Source organism: Opisthocomus hoazin, chromosome 2, assembly GCF_030867145.1.
Source record: "Opisthocomus hoazin isolate bOpiHoa1 chromosome 2, bOpiHoa1.hap1, whole genome shotgun sequence".
NCBI classification, from domain to species: domain Eukaryota; kingdom Metazoa; phylum Chordata; class Aves; order Opisthocomiformes; family Opisthocomidae; genus Opisthocomus; species Opisthocomus hoazin.
In genome coordinates, this window is record NC_134415.1 from 78,715,025 (window position 1) to 78,731,682 (window position 16,658).

The 16,658-nt window shown below is 41.4% G+C and overlaps 1 protein-coding gene across 3 annotated transcripts in view; it reads left to right on the plus strand.

The window, feature by feature from the left end:
* CDK19 (cyclin dependent kinase 19) overlaps window positions 1-16,057 on the plus strand; it is a 133,460-nt gene extending 117,403 nt beyond the window's left edge. For all 3 annotated transcript variants that reach the window (XM_075414211.1, XM_075414213.1, XM_075414212.1), the window contains 4 exons: window positions 1,408-1,505; window positions 3,054-3,132; window positions 7,889-8,161; window positions 11,811-16,057. In XM_075414211.1, coding sequence (XP_075270326.1) covers window positions 1,408-1,505; window positions 3,054-3,132; window positions 7,889-8,161; window positions 11,811-11,942 — 582 coding nt within the window. In that variant the 3' untranslated portion in view covers window positions 11,943-16,057. The remainder of the gene's footprint in view (window positions 1-1,407; window positions 1,506-3,053; window positions 3,133-7,888; window positions 8,162-11,810) is intronic.
* Window positions 16,058-16,658: the final 601 nt, after the last annotated feature.

Below are 16,658 nucleotides of genomic sequence, written 5' to 3' on the forward strand. Positions count from 1 at the left end.
AACAGCATGTTAGAGGTTGGGTTTGTTAAGGTACGTGGGAAACAGCATTAAGGGTTATCTGACAACACAAACCACAGTAAGTGTGCCATGCAAAGTCTCCAGGTGTGTGCAGTGCAGAACCATCGTGAGGTGTATTTCTGGACAAGCAGCAGGAATCAACTCAGGAGCTGGTTTCAAGTGAACGGATTGGTGGAGAGACAACCCAAATGGCTCTTTGTTGTGCTGTCAGCCTGTTGGGGTCCGTGGCCCATAAAGTATGGGAAGAAGGAGGGATGGGAAGGAAGTGGCAAAAGTACAGAAAATTTTATAAGACCTCATCTACAAAGTTGGGTTAACTATAACTATTGAGAAAGGAGATAGAAGGAATCATCTTTCTTGATGAATGTTTTTACTTCGGCTGTTCACTGTGCCACATACATAGAATATAGAAGTGTATATCAGATTTTTGATCTATTGGAACAAAAAGCCCCAAACACATATGCCAAAATCACATTCTTGTGCTGAATATCCAGGCAATTTTTGTTGGAGGCCTGGAAAATTGACTCTGAGCTAAGATGCCCTTTGCACAAAGAATTTTATTTTCACTGTTGACTTGAAGTAAGAGTATCGTGTGAGAGCAGGATACTGTATGATGTCATTTGAGCACCCAGATTTCCTACTGATTTGTTTATCACATTCTGATAAACTCTAACTATAAATGATATGTTATGCCTGTAATTCCTGTTTTATACTACTAATATATTGTAATCCTCTTTTATAGCCTGCTGTAGTCAACAGCATTCTAGCTAATAAATTTATTATTGCTTTCCTCCTAGCAAGTAAGAAAGGTTACTAGGAAGGATCTGCTCCTCCTCTTTCTCATTTCAGTACGAATTAGAATGGGATTGGGAGCTGCATGAGTGACAGAGTCGCCAATGCGAGAGATGAAGATTTATGGTTTCTGTCCCTAAAGTGATACGGAGAGTCCTGGTCATGTTCAGTCTCCTCTGACTCTTTTTTTCCTGTTGTGTCAGCAGTACAGAACAGTATAAAAACTATACATGTGCCAAAACAGAAAACATCATTATTTAGAAATGGTGATAAAGAAACATTTCTTTGGTTTATGATACTTTATGAACTGGTAATAGCTGAATTTAGTGTCACTTTAGCATGGTGGTGCAGCCTTAGCAATTAATATTGCCTGATACACTGAACTATTTCTTGTGTGATAAGTGTTTCACAGCTGTAGTACTTTGATGGATGTGCATTCTAGTTCTTGGGAACTTTACTGAACAAGCAATGCTAACTTAGGCTTGTCTGGACAAGCCACTAATAATTTAACAGTCCGCAATCCAAGACATATAAGTCATAGTTTGAAAAACGATAGTTTGATAAGCTTTTTGCTATTTTTACTGTTATGCTTTGCAGCTTCAGAAGCTTCTTACTATGGACCCTACAAAGAGAATTACCTCAGAGCAGGCTTTGCAGGACCCCTACTTTCAAGAGGACCCTCTGCCTACATCAGAGTATGTATTCCCGCTTCTGTGCTCTTCAGGGGTGTCTTCTTTCTGCTAACTGCTAATCCCTGAAGTGAGATGGCAGCTGAACAATTCACTGATGTCCACCTATATCCACAAGAAGTAGTAGCTCAGGCATGGTTAGGAGAAACTATTAGTGTGGTACTGAAGTGTCTGTATCTACTGGTGCCAGAACTGAGTGGTCGTGGACAATAACCCAGCACCGCATGAGTGTTGTAAGTCTAAACGTACTACCAAAGCTAGCGTGACAATATTATTATGTAGAGAATTAGTCTGCACCCTGTTCTGGTCTGCCTTGCACAGCCTCACAGAGCCCTGTTCTCCATTGCTTGGTTTCATTGTGTCTCTCCCCAGGACTAGGGCAGTTCTCTAACCTACAGCCCCTTCCCGTGCCCTCTTGCACAGGGTGACAGTGTGAGGAGAGAAAAGTGAAGAGATCCGTGGCGGCTTAAAATCCGATGTGTTCCTTGTTCAGAAGGCTTGAGAGTACAGATTTTATAGCTTTATTTATTTTGCTGTCATGAGAAATTCAAATGATATAGTCAGTTCCTGCTGGCAGACTTTCCTCTTTCAGTTTCCCTTCCCAGTTTTTAGAAATGTGGTGGTTTGTAGCTTTATGATCTGTAGGAGCTGGATGCGGGCAGACTTCCACTTTTGCTTTCACTGCTTGCTCAGCTAGCAGGCAACACTAAAAGGAGGGAACAGCCACTGGAGTGCAAAAGGAGTCTAGTTGAGACTACTTGGAGGTTTTTTCTTTCTTTTTTTTTTTCCATTTGGATAAACCAAACACTACATATCAGCTAGATTAGGAACTGTTTACACACTTAAAAAAAAAAAAAATCATGTCACGTTGATTGTATTCTAAATGCTGGCACAGAAATCTAAGAAATCGATACTGGTCAAGATCTACCAGTAATCTTCTATTTCGTGTTTATCTGATACTATCCTGTGTAGAGCTATAGCTCCCCATGAATTACAGAATAACATTACGATAACGTGCCTGCCATAAACATTAAGGAATGTTCCAAATCCCATTAGCCAGAGGAATTTAAAAGCTATCTTTTTTTCTCTAAACAAGACCCGAGAAGCTAACTGAAAGCAACTCTGCTGTTGTGATTGGCAAATATATTTAAGCCCACTGTAAGCCAGGGCAGGCTCATAAGACATTAACACTCTTATCAGGCCCTTTATTCAGTGAGCCGTGCATGTTCCAACTAGGTGTTGTGGAACCTCTGACAATGTGTTTGTTCATTTTGCTATCTGGATCAACAAGCAGTTGTTCTGGCATTCGGGCGTGCTCAACCATGCTGTGATTTCTAAATGATGGCCTCATGCCAACAGCAAAGAGTCTGACATTATGATCAGCACCTAGCTGCTGGTATCTGCTTCTATCTTGAGTGCTCACAGTGCCACTCACTTACGGAAACAGGACTCATGAAATGCAAGAAGTTAAGTTGTGTTATAGTCACACGTTTTTAATACAGCATTAAGTAAATGTATGTACATCTTTGTGGTTTACTCTTTACTGTGTTTCAGTGTATTTGCTGGCTGTCAGATTCCATATCCTAAAAGAGAATTCCTGAATGAAGATGAACCTGAAGAGAAAGGGGATAAGGTACAATAAACTACGTTGTTTTTTTTTCTTAAGTATGCAATAAGGAAGAGTCATGGTGCTACGAAATGCAAACTAATGAAAAGTGAAGAGTTACTAAAATGTGTTTTCCAGGCAAGGCTCTCTTAAAACTGCTTCTCAGCCAGATTAAAAGTATGAGATCACTTGAGGGCATCTCAGGCAGCATCACCAGCACAGTTTGCCCTGACCTATGGGGAATGAGCTGGATGGGTTGTTCTGTCAGCAGTAGCCTGCTTTCAGCTGCCGTCATTCCAAGAGGACCTTGCTACCTCCTCCTGCGTCGCATGATGAAAATACATTGTGGTCACATGAAAAGAATGGCATTCCCATTGTATGACTGGCATACGTCCAGCCATTTGAAAGTAGATGGCTGTCAGGGTCTCAAATAAATAGTGGCAGCCTTCTTCTGGCACTACATCAGAACATTTCATCCATCTGCACACGGTTTCCTGATCGTGTTTCAAGGGCCCTCAGACAAAGGAGTAAGAAGGAGCATGAACTGTTCTGGTCGCGACGGTCTGCTCTGAACACTCTTTCCCATAACCCCATAGACATGGGCAAAACTTGTTTGCGTGCATAGTAAATTTTGGTGTGTTTGCAACATAAGCTGACCTGGTTTGTGTATGTAGCTCAGCTGTGCTACGTGACCGCAGTGGTTGTTTCATTGTGCTGTAAAGGCTGGACAGTACTGCTACAGTGTATGAAATAGCTTGTTGTTTTTGCTTAAACATACACAATGAGAGGCAAACAGTAAGATATACCTAGCAAAAATGTGAAGAAAACAGCCTTAAACTGTAATTATCTGAGGTCTACATGAGAAGGACTGTTACTCTTTTGGAAAAACCTTTTGATTTACACGCATTTTTTGTTTTCAGATTTTCTGCGTAATGTGAGAAACTAGCTGAGTTTAGAAGTATGCCTATTACAATACATTTCAGACAGCAAATTTTGTTTTCAGACAGATGTTGTAGATTCAACCTCATGCACCAGTACAGGCTTGGGGTGGACCTGCTGGAGAGCAGCTCTGCGGAGAGGGACCTGGGTGTCCTGGTGGACGACAGGTTAACTATGAGCCAGCAGTGTGCCCTGGCTGCCAAGAAGGCCAATGGGATCCTGGGGTGCATCAAGAAGAGTGTGGCCAGCAGGACAAGGGAGGTTCTCCTTCCCCTCTACACTGCCCTGGTGAGGCCTCATCTGGAGTACTGTGTCCAGTTCTGGGCTCCCCAGTTCAAGAAGGATGAAGAGCTACTGGAGAGAGTCCAGCGGAGGGCTACAAGGATGGTGAGGGGACTGGAGCATCTCCCCTACGAGGAGAGGTTGAGGGAACTGGGCTTGTTCAGCCTGAAGAAGAGAAGGCTGCGAGGGGACCTTATAAATGCCTACAAATATCTGAAGGGTGGGTGTCAGGAGGATGGGGCCAAGCTCTTTTCAGTGGTGCCCAGTGACAGGACAAGGGGCAATGGGCACAAACTGAGGCACAGGAAGTTCCGTCTGAACATGAGGAGGAACTTCTTCCCTCTGAGGGTGACGGAGCACTGGAACAGGCTGCCCAGGGAGGTTGTGGAGTCTCCTTCTCTGGAGATATTCAAGACCCGCCTGGACAAGGTCCTGTGCAGCCTGCTGTAGGTGACCCTGCTTCGGCGGGGGGGTTGGACTAGATGACCCACAGAGGTCCCTTCCAACCCCTACTATTCTGTGATTCTGTGATTCTGTGATTCTGTGATTCTTCTGTACTGAGAACAAGTGCCAGGTAGTTTTTTCAAAAAGAGGAAACAGACACCTAAGCATGAATACAATGAAAGTCATGATACTGAGTTGATTGTAATTTAGTTAGTAGCTTTGCTTTGACTTTCACAGCTTCAAAAACAAGAACAAACCTTATGAATGAAAATAACTCTGGCTTTTGTTAGGTCAGTGTATTTACAAGTAAATATCTCTCTCTTTCCTGGGAGTGTTGGGGGGGGTAAACAATGGCATGTTTATATTCAAAACAGCCATTATATAAATGGTCTTTGAGGTTGTGGGGACAGTCACGTATTTACGCACACTCCAAATTAATTTTTTCCAAACCACTTAGGTAATTTAAGTCACGCATTACCCATTGAATGTGTTCTCACAGTGTAGAAAATGCAAAGGTAAAGTGTATTCTGAAAGCTGGATCTGTGCTATGTTTTGTTTCTTTATGGTGGTGTTGCAAGTGAAAGGATTTTTTTTTTTATTTTTTATTTTTAGTGTTAGATTCTGGTTTGTTTTTAAAACCATGAATATCTGTATAGGCTTTTGGAAACCTGAAGAACTTCTCTCTGTTTATTTGGAACTTGCATCTGAATTGAATAACCTTTAACAAAGGCATCCATTCTTCAAAATGGTGAACTGTCAGCAAAGCTAAAATAATTGTTTGTAAAACAAAGTTAAAACATTTTTTTTTTCTCATTCAGGTTCTGGTAGGCAAGTTCTGGTAGATTCATTTCTAGGTAGGACTGGAATTTCATTTTGGTAATTTGTGCCTGAGAGATGACCCATGGTAATATGTTGCTAACTTCAGACTTTTTATAAATTTGTTCATTTAGGAACCACCATGAATTAGCATGACCTGAGGACGATGTGTTTGCTGGCACAAGCTGTTTTTATGCACTAAGATGGTGCAGCCTGACCCCAGCCAGCGTCTGACAGAGTAGATCTCAGTCTCTACCCAGGCAGTAGGAGTAGTAGCTGCACAGAAGAGCAACCTCAGACTAGTCAAGTAAATTTTGTGCTAATATCCAAAGTGTGAAACATGGGACCTACAATAAACTGTTGTCTTTAATGATGAGAGTTCCTGCTGTATTTATTTACATGTACCACAACTGCAGTTTTTCAGCTCTCAGAGTAGCAGCCACTTGACTTGCATCCAAACGCCCTTATGAAAACACAAATCTCAGAATGGTGGCACAAATACCGCCTTAGTTGTTGGTGCTAGTTTGTAGAAGTGAAGCTCAAACCATTATTAAAAGGTAAATTATTTCTTCACAATTTTTTTTACAAGCTAGCTTGATTAAGTTTTAAAATTATTAAAGTTTAAATCTCCCGGGAAACAGAATCTGACTGTGATGGGATTTGAGAACTGCAAGCAGGAGGATACATTAATGGTTTTGCTAAATGTGAAATGAAAATGCAAGCCACCTCTAAGTCCTTGAAGATGCAAGGCTTCTTTGTAATCTTCAATGAATACATCATTGCAAACTTCATTTGAATGTGTCTTGGGAGACTGTTGTGATGAATGGCATAGATACAGATTTTTATGTCATTTATCTGAGGTAACTAAATGCCTTTTGGTGATTTGGGACGTCAAGAATTTTCTGCTAGTGGCACTGGTTGTCATGATGTCTGAGAAACTGATAAAGTTCTTATAAAAATAAGAAGTTTTATAAAAATAAAGATTTTATAAAAGACTGCCATACCAAAGCTTTGATAATTATATAAGCAGATATCCTAGGAGCAAAAGACTATCCTGACATGTTCCGTACAGTATGCTGGGGGGGGGGCGCTAGTAAAGCTTTTTGATTCAAGCCATGACAATTGTAGGTTTTTTCCACAATGAACAAGTAACATGTCTCACATTTGGAGCAAAATTGCTTTTCTTTGCAGTTCACTTACGTGCTTCCGTGCTCTGTTGGAGGAGCCATCCCTGGTGCTCGACAGCAGACAGACAGATGGTCTTTCCTTGTGACTGTCTAACCATGGAGGGCAGAGTTGCACCCTTCCCTCCACTTCCCTAATACGCTTTTTAGTCTGGAGTCCTCTGAAGCTGGAAGAGTACGATGTCTTTTGCTCTTGTGTTTCCCCTTCTTCACTTTTCTCTCCCTTTTGTCGCACTTTTCTCTTTGTCTCTCTTCCTGACAGGTCCCAGTGTCACCTTAATTGCCTGCCTTCTCTTCCCTTGCTAGTCTTCTCTTTCCCTTGCCAGATATTTCCCTCAGCTGTTCCCTCCTCTTTTGTCTTCAGCTGTGTGTCTCTGGTTAATTTTCACTTTTCTGCTATTTCAGTAAGATTTTTTGGCCCTGTACCTAGCACACCATGCTGGCCTGTATTCCCAGCATGCCACTCTTTACAAAGGACCTAGAAGCACAGGAGAGCAGAACAGTAATGAAGCCCGTTTCTGATTCTGCCGCAGAATATCCTTGCAACCTGGAAGAAATTATATCATTTCTGTGGTCTCAGTTGGCTTACCTTTCTGGTAGTAATGCTGCCAGCCTCCTTGGGGTTATTGTAACATGTCATTTGTGAAAGTTTGAAAAGTGGTTTTGATTTCGAGTGAACGAGGCTGTTGAAGCACTTAGAATAATTTACTGTGGTTCACCATGCCCGCCACCGAGCACTAGTGAAATTTTGAGGGTTTTGATTCGGTTCATGAGGCTATTACTGCTTTGTAAATGGTTCCTTCCATTCTCCTCTCCGAGCATTTAGCTGTAGGAGTCACTGGACTGTTCTTTCAGTTTTAGTCTCACTTGCTTTGTTAAAAAAACAGAACCACCAAAACAAAAACCAAAAGTGAACCGCAAATGCGATAACCCCATAGAGCGTGCAAGAGCGTAGCAGGGTCGCATTTCTCCCGACACGCAGCCTCGCTGGGCTTTCCCATCGAGCCGGTGGGCCGGCTGCCTGCTCTACAGGCACAGTGGCACGGGGCTTGGCGGCTCCGTGACGCTCACAAACCGCTTCAGAGCGAGTGACTGTGCCGTGTTGCTCCTTCCCGTAGAACCAGCAGCAGCAGAACCAGCATCAGCAGCAAGCAGCACCTCAGCAGCAGGCGCCGGCAGCGCCGCAGCCGCCGCCACAGCCGCCACAGCAGCAGAACAGTGCCCAGACCAACGGGACGGCCGGCGGCGCGGGCGCCGGAGGAGGGGGCGCGGGCGCAGGGCTCCAGCACAGCCAGGACTCCAGCCTCAACCAGGTGCCTCCCAACAAGAAACCACGCATAGGGCCTTCAGGCGCTAACTCAGGCGGGCCTGTCATGCCTTCAGATTATCAGGTACCTCTTGAATTTTTGCTGCTTCTGATACCGTAGGGCCGAAATGTCATTTTCCACCTTCGCCGCTGCAAGAGCAGATGTTTTAATGAATTTCTCATGTAACATGAGCAAGTGTGCTCTGATAAAAATATGGGTTTAAAGGAAAAAGTTCTGTGGTCAGTAGTTTTCAATAGAATACCAGTATGAGTTGTATCTGCTGCACCTTGTAAAGTGTTGAGAACTAGTCCCCTCCAGGAAAGCGCTTAAGTACATGCTTAACTTTTTATTATCTTACTGAAGCCAGCAGAACTATTTCATGCACGTAAATGCTGCACTAGATCAAGTCCAGGATACTCGGCTCTTGGCAATATTCAATCCTATGTGAGAAGCAGATCTGAGAGGATCCTGAGAAGCAGAAGCAAAGTTAGAGCCAGACTCTCACATTTGACTGCGGCTTCAGTTCACCTCCTGTCATCACGTGTATGGAGCGGTTCTGTAGCTTATTCTAGCATCTTGCTGAATCTACTTCTAATGTTAAAATGCATGTTAGCCCAGGAATGATGTTTTGGTTCGTCACTATGATTTCCTGCTGAAGTAGGGCACAAAGACACACTTTTTTCCCAACATGACCAAAGTTGAATAGCTTTCATGTTTTCCGGTACAGCAACATTCATAAGTAAAAGCAGTATCACTGAATCATTTTTGGATTTGCATACTTGTCTTTGCTTACTAGAATTGTATTGTCCACTGAAAAAGTGACTTACACTAAATACAGAAAGCATTGAACTTACCAAGATATTAAATACTCGTGAGTTTATACTTGCTGGGACAGTAACGATTTGAAAGCAGAATTAAAAAAAAAAGGTAGATATTAAAGGTAGATTTTAAAACACCTTAGGAATTCTGTCTGCTACTAGCCTTCAAGAGGATCCCACCTTGGGGAATGGTCTTTTCAGGCTGCTTTAAACTTAAAGTAAGTAGCTTTTGAAAAAAACAGCTCTGGAGTTGCCTTGACTCAGCCCTCCAGGCCTCCTCCACAGACAGTTGATTTCTCAGCTCCAGACATTTTTCTCCCATTTCTGTTTTACTCTTTTAATTGCAAATGACCATGAAGGCATTGAGGGCAATTTAAGGGTAAAGACAACTAGGTTTCTTTTCTGAAAAGTTCCAGACAGGCTTGAGGTCTGGACAGATCACTACAGCTGTCTGACTACGCGGTATTTATGGCTGGCCCGTTTTGGTCTGTATTTTGAGGACTGGTGTGCTGCATTTGATGATATCTGTTATAAAATCCTTATACAGCTCTCTGAATTGTTGGCAAAATTCCCCTTTACAAGTTGCTAGCAGTCTAAATATTTTTTTTTTTCAGACAGATTTTTTTTTTTTACCCCCTATGGCTCTTTCCTTCTGAACTTTGACAGCACAGGCATCAAAATGATGTTCTGTATGTTTCCTTTACGTCACTCGCTAAATTGTATGGTCTGATTATCCGTTTTTACACTAGCATTTGGCTATCTGCCCTTAAATTCTAGCTGACTGTCTTCTATTCCAGAAAGGAATGTCTACAATTTGTCCAAGTCTGACTTCAAAAACAAATTCTCTTCTGTGGGACAAAAATAAGCATGACAAGTTAATGCATTCTTGTAGTCTTATGGCATTAATTTTACCCCATTATAGCTTTAGAAGTAGGAAGAAGATTCCCTTTGCTTTGAGTATCATTTATCTTGTGATGTAAAGTCTGTTGAATTTTTTTTGTAGTTCACCAACCTTAATATATGTTGCTTCCACAAATGACTGTGAATTCCTTGCTAAATTTTACTGAGCATTCCTGGTGTGACCTTGTGTGTTTTGCTTAGCAGTGCAAGTGATGCTTTTCATCCAGAACAAGTTTCTGTAAAATCATAGAATTTATCACAATTCTTTTTCTGTTCTGTTAGAAGTTGCAAAAACTTTCAGAATTTTAAGACATTTTCCAGGTTTCAGACACTTTGTTAACAACTGAACCATGCAGGTCAAGCATAATCTGATTATTAACAGCATACGTGCCGCAGGGCAGTCTCTCTTCCAAAGCCAGTGTGTTAGGCTGCTCTCTCTCAAACTGACCCTTACAAGCAAGTGAAGTTTACCCTGTACATCTATTAATTGTGTTCGTATTGCTTTGAGATACAGGTCTGCAATTTTGGACTGTTATGTCTCTCTAGCCTCACTGTGCTTCACCTTGAAAGCAACCTGCATATTCCTACATTAGACAGAACACAGAAAAAAGTAATATTGTATTTCTAGGGTTTAGTATGTATTACAGCCTATGTATAATGAAAGGTATAAAGCTATGTGCAGAAACAAAGGGCAGAAGTGTTTTACGCCGCCTGAACTTTAGGTTCCTGCTCTGCATCATCCAGCTGAAAAGTGGTCAGGAAGCTTTTACAGCTCTCCCGGTTGGAATCTGATGGTTAGATGAGACCACTGACTGGGGCATTGCTTTCACTGAGCAGATGCTTGGTCTGTGGAGGATGTTGTATTCTTACAGATCCACTGTCTCCACAGGATTTCCATTCAGAACTCACGCTTCTCCAGAAGCTTCCCATAACTCATAATCCTGATGTTTAATCAGAATATAGGTTCTTAACACTTTTCCTAGACAATTGCTGTTAGCCACAGTCTTGCTGATGACCCTTGGACATAGCCAGGTAGAAGCATCAACTAGACAGTGAACAGAACTCTGTTGAACGGCTGCCCTGCCTGCACCTAACTTGGCTGGAAACAAACTGCTGTCTGCAAATAGTTCTGTGGTTTTTTGTAGAATCTCCTTTCTTGTGGACTGGAGTGGGGTTTGCCTTGCTGGAGAGTTTCCTGTCCAATGAGCAGTACATTTCGTGCAAAGTGATTTTGCAGCTTTGCATTGTTTTGCAGTTCATTATTAATTCTGGACAGGGAATGGATATGGTTATAAAAGAGCTGATTCAGCAGGCTGGAGGTTGCAAATGATCCATCAGTTTGGCTTGCTGAGATTGGGGTCCACTGAGCTAACGTCCCAAACAGTGGAGGGGAAAAAAAAGCATTCAGGAAAATGAATGTTAGGTTATTCCACATACAGGTGCCCATCTTTAAGCAGTTGTCTTGCTTCTGGTAGATAAGGTGGCAGGTTGGAAGACTCAACTAAAATTATATTATTTTATCCTACTGGGCATTTTTTCATTTAGATAAATTGAGTAACTCTGAGGTCTTCATTGGCTTTTTCTCGGGAACAGAATAAATTGTTTCTCTGTAACGTTTAGTATTAGCTGTCTCCAAAAGGGTGTTTGTGGCCTTAACAGTTTGGTTTTGCATTAATAGTACTTACGATAATGATAGACCTAAGTTTAAGAAACAGCTGAATGTTGAAATGGAGTCTGCTCTCTGTTGTGCCTGTGTATTTTTCCTTCAGAAGAATGGATGTGTACATGCTGTGCTTCTAGGTGTCTGCCAGTGACCTTGTGTATTTTGTGTGCTGTGTTAAGGCTGATTGCAGATCAGACTGATTACTTGTTTTATGGGACCTTAAGCAGCAACACTGTTTAGTCAGCTTCGCTGACAGATTTTAATGAGCTTCAGAGAGGTTAAAAGTTTCCTGAGCTGCATAGTCCTAACACGCCGGTTTTCATTCCCCTGATCCCACTCTCTTTTCCTGCAGCACTCCAGCTCACGCCTGAGTTACCAAAGCAACATTCAGGGATCTTCTCAGTCCCAGAGTACAATGGGCTATTCCACGTCGTCTCAGCAGAGCTCCCAGTATCACCAGTCCCATCAGTCTCACAGGTACTGAGAGCGCTAACAGACTGCACTCGGAAAGGAATGGACTAAAAGCCAGAAGACTCCAGCAATATGAAGTTCACAACAATGAGAAGAACCAAAAATACAAATTATGATGCAGAATTAAAATTCACGATGACAAAAGGAAAACTTCGCTCACTGAAGACTTCCCCCCTCACCCCTCCCTGTCCCTTTATTGCCGTAAAGGAGATTCTCGTGAAGTTTTCCTTCCTTCCTGCCCTTGCATGTGCTCCATTGTGGTTACTCTAATGAACCCTTCTGATCTGAACCCAGCACTTAACTTCTTTAACCTTTGGAATTTTGAAGGATTCCTGGTGCACCTTCCTTATGCTGTAGTGATTGCCATAAATCTGTCTTTTGAATCTCTTTGATGGGATTTTAAAGTTTTAAAATCTTGAACTCCCAGGCTTTCAAGCTTGTATATAGTTAGTTTTATACTAGGCAAACCAGTTTAGCTATACAGGTATATTGCACCTTTTTAAAGCACTATGTTATTTTCACAGGATATTACTGTTTTGCTCATGGATGTCAAGAACAGCAAAATTTTACTGTTCCAGAGTATTTTACTATTCTGTTTTTATTAGTCTAGTTTTCAGGCGAGGTCTTAAAAATAAAAAAAAATTAAAAATAATAAAATTTAAAAAAGGAAAAAGGAAAAAAAGAAAAAAACCCACCCAAGTCTCTGCAGCAACAAATATGCTTCATGCTACTGGACTGAATGCCAAACAGAAGATTGCTGATATTTCTTAACTCATTCACATTGAATTCTTGAAATCACAGTGATCGTGCTCTGACTAGTTTTAAATTAAGCGTTATTTTAAGTGAAACCAGGACAGTCACATAAAAAGGAGATGCTTTCAGGATCTGTTGGAACAGAAGAATGGAATGTCTTCCAAGGCTGGACACCAAAATAGTCAGGAAAAATGTATTTACTGCCCTCAAGTCTCAGTAGGAACGTGGCTTGTTTTTCTGTTAAGCAACTGATTAATGTATGTGAGTTCTATAAATTTAGCTTTCTTTCACATTCCTGAGTCAGCTTTCTAAATATAAAGGTGTCAGAAATACTAAGACTTGCAAAAACAAATGCATTTAAACATTTTATGTTAGATTTAATAATTAAGAGAAATTATTGTGCAGTTTGAAAAGCATGTTGTAAATTGTTCCTTTTTCTTGTCTATAATGCACATTCTGTGTCCCTCACATTGCTGTGATTGACCCAGATTATTTATACCAGATGCGCTTGATTACGCTGAAATGTTTCTTTTTCCCTAGAGCAAACATGTTTTGATTGTGCCTAAGGACTGTAAGTGGATGGGTAGCTGGCAGAAAATCCCCAGTAAATAAGCAGGAGTTCAGAAGCATAATCAGAGGATTATTGTCCAACTTCTGCAACCACAGTTATTCGGAGAGACACAACACGTAATTTGGGACAGCTTCATTTTTCCTTCAGCCTTCAGAAATAAGGCTGGCTCTTGTTGCAGAAAACCTGGAAAAATGCATTTAGAAAGCTACTAGCAGTGTAACATCCGTGAGCTTCTACAATTGGTGTCCAGAGAAGAAGCGAAGTGAGAAGAGTTTTTACGTAAACAGTTAACGTTACAGGCTTTTGTATTCCAGTGTGTTCTCTTCTGTCCTGCGTCCATACAAAGAAAGTTGTGATCAGACCTAGCAAGATGAGTAAATCTGTTTGCTCTGAGGAGAACGCTTTCATCCCAGCTAGGGACATGCATGTTTCTACTGGGTCTGATCTCCCCATCACCTTTAGTGCCCCCTTCCTCCTCAGGCACGTGTTGTTTTCATACCTGTTGTGAGCAGTTGGCTTGCTTTGGCCGGATCTACCATCATGTGGTTTTGACAACACCCAGCTTCTCTGGAAAGGCAACTAAAACTTGCTTTTGTCATCAAACGGGTAAGGTGGTGAAAATGAAATGAAGCAATCTGAAGGAAAAAAATATTTCTGGAGAAAAATAATCTCCCAAAGGATACTTTCAATGTGTAACCCTTGAAATAACACGTTATATATACCCTAATAGCCTGTTTGAAAGAACAGATTTTAATTGTTCATTATTTTATTTCAGTGAGTCTAGGGTTACATTCTTTCTGTAAGTGGAATGTGTCGCTTCTTACTGGTGTCAGGATGAGGTACCTTTTACCTTTGAGCTAATGGATATTTGGTCAATGCCACAAAGTAACATTTATTTTACATTTTTGTGACTTGAATGTCACATTTCTGGAAATTAACCTTTGGCAGAGTAATTTTGTCCCCTCCTGTTCTTTTCACCCTGCTGTTCAGTCAAAATCCGTTTGGCTTTTCCTTTATCATTATCTAACATTTCTTCTCTCTACTGTGACCTGTAGCTGATAATCATAATTCTTATAACGTCAGGAGGCGGTGGGGAGACGTGTTACCGTACAGTTAATTAAGGTGGGCTCTTGTGCCAGTAAGGCAAAATCGTGGTGTAGATTAATCTGTATGTAGAGTGTGAAACTTCATGGCAATGTAAGTTGCTTTAATTGAGTGAGCTGCCAGCTTCTAGAGTGACTGCCACGACCTCTCACTAAGCTGAACTGGCGTTTCTGCCTTGGTTCGGTCTGATAGACGATCACACGTTGCTTCTCTCTAGCTGTTGTGTGCACAGGTGAAGCCCAGCTGACTTCCTCCGTTGCCTTCAAACTCACAACTGGGAGGAGAGCGAATGAAAGCAGAAGTGTTTGCTGTGAAATATAGGCTCTGCACACTCTTCTAGTTCCTTCATGGAGGTGAAATAATTCGCCTTTTCTTGGGAGGTTGACACTTGGCAGTCATCGTGGAAGAAGCCTTGCTTTCCAGGGGTCATCCCACGAGGTAAACACTCTCCGCTTTCAGAAGTGAACCATGCAGTGTGTCTTGGGAAGCCAGGACCAGTTATTTTTGTTATTTTTTGCCTGTGCAGTTTCATTAGTACTCATAGCCCTGTGTCTGCCCATAACCTTTACGCCCTCACCAAAGTGTTTCACACCGGTACCGAGAGAGGCAGGTGATGCCAGCTGAGCTGCCTTCTCCATCCTGGTCGCCTGGTGGGCGAGCGGGCCGCCGAGTACAGCTCTTCCCATTGTAGCTCGGAGGAAGCAAGGGCGTGGGGAATGAATGGGATGAGCAGCCTGCTCCGCTTTGGTGAAGTTTATGTAGCACAAACTGCACAATGAAGGAAAAATATAGGGAAAGCTGCGAGCCCTGCACTGTATCTGTGACACTGTATCTGGGGAGGGGGAGGGAAGAGCATTCATAGCAGGAGGGGTGGCGGGAAGCTAGAAGTGTTCAAATATGTATAATATTTTATATAAACGTAATAAGCCTAGTTCCCCTTCATAATCTTCAGGAATGGTACTTTAACACCATTAAGCAAAGAATTGTTTTAGGATTAAGTAAATGCATTGTACATAAGGCCATACGTAATCTTCTAAAAATGTCGCCAGACAGGAGCGATGTGTATTACTATATGAAAAGAAAGGTCCTTAATGCACTGTTATCTCCTAAATATTTAGTAGTAAATTAATACTATTTAATTTTTTTAAAAATTTGTCTTGTGTAGACACTAAAAAGTATTACACAAAATCTGGACAGAACATGTCCTTTTTAACAGCAATTTAAAGAACTTTTTATATATGTAAGGTAGTAACTTTTCAAATTGTTCTAGTTGTATTTTCCCATGTTTACTATTTGTGGAAGTGTGCCTGTCTCTATTCAGTTATTTTTTTTTCCTAATAATTTCATGCACGCATCTTTCATTTTTGTAGTTTTCATTAGAAATTATTGTGTACGTGCCTCATGCTGCCACAAAACTTTGCCGCTCTAGATCTGTGGTGGCCCCGCTCAGCAGTGCCCGTGCCAATGGGCTAGCAAAACCACAAAGCAGAATACTTGTTTCTCATTCTAGAGTTGAGTTTACTGCTTTTGAGTTGTCCTGATGTCACTCTTGAAATGACTGTTAAATCTAAACGATGAGTTCATTGCATTTATTTTATATTCTTGGTTGTAATGAAATGGAATTGACTTTGCTTCAGTGTGAATTTTTTTAATAAAATAATATACATTTGTAATAATAATAAAAAGTTCAAATCAAATAAGCGTGCTGAAAAGTTTTTGTAAACATTGGCTTTGGGCTACCAAGAGGGAAAATATAGCCCACAAAATTGCAGTTGTAATTATATTCAGGATGTTTATGATATCATACACCACACAAAACAAAGCTTGCAAAACCTCAGAGCTGAAATTACAGCTTTTAAAATGCCCACGAGGATATTCATGGGTATGTGTCTATCGAAATAGAATGAAGCCTTATGCAAAACATAATTGATGGAGTGGTTCTCTTAGGTTTTGCGCTCTGCTTAGAAGTATTCTGGCATGCCAAGCCAATGCCACTTGTTGAGATTTGTTATTACTTGCGTGACAATCGTATAGAGGTGTCTTCAAAAAAACAGTTGGTTTGCTGCATTCTAAAGCTAAATGCCCTCTTGCTTTTTGCTCCTGATGGACCTGGGAGGGTTTCAAGTATTTCAGGAGGCAACATGGAAAGCACAAAGTAGAGCATATTGGTGGGTTTTCGAAGTGGGTTTTTGTGTGCTTTGCTAGTCTGTGTGTTTCTGTTCCATCTAACCAGTGTTTCACGGATAGTTAACTTCTTCCAGAAATCCCACCCATCTTCTCCATAACACTTCCATGGGTAAG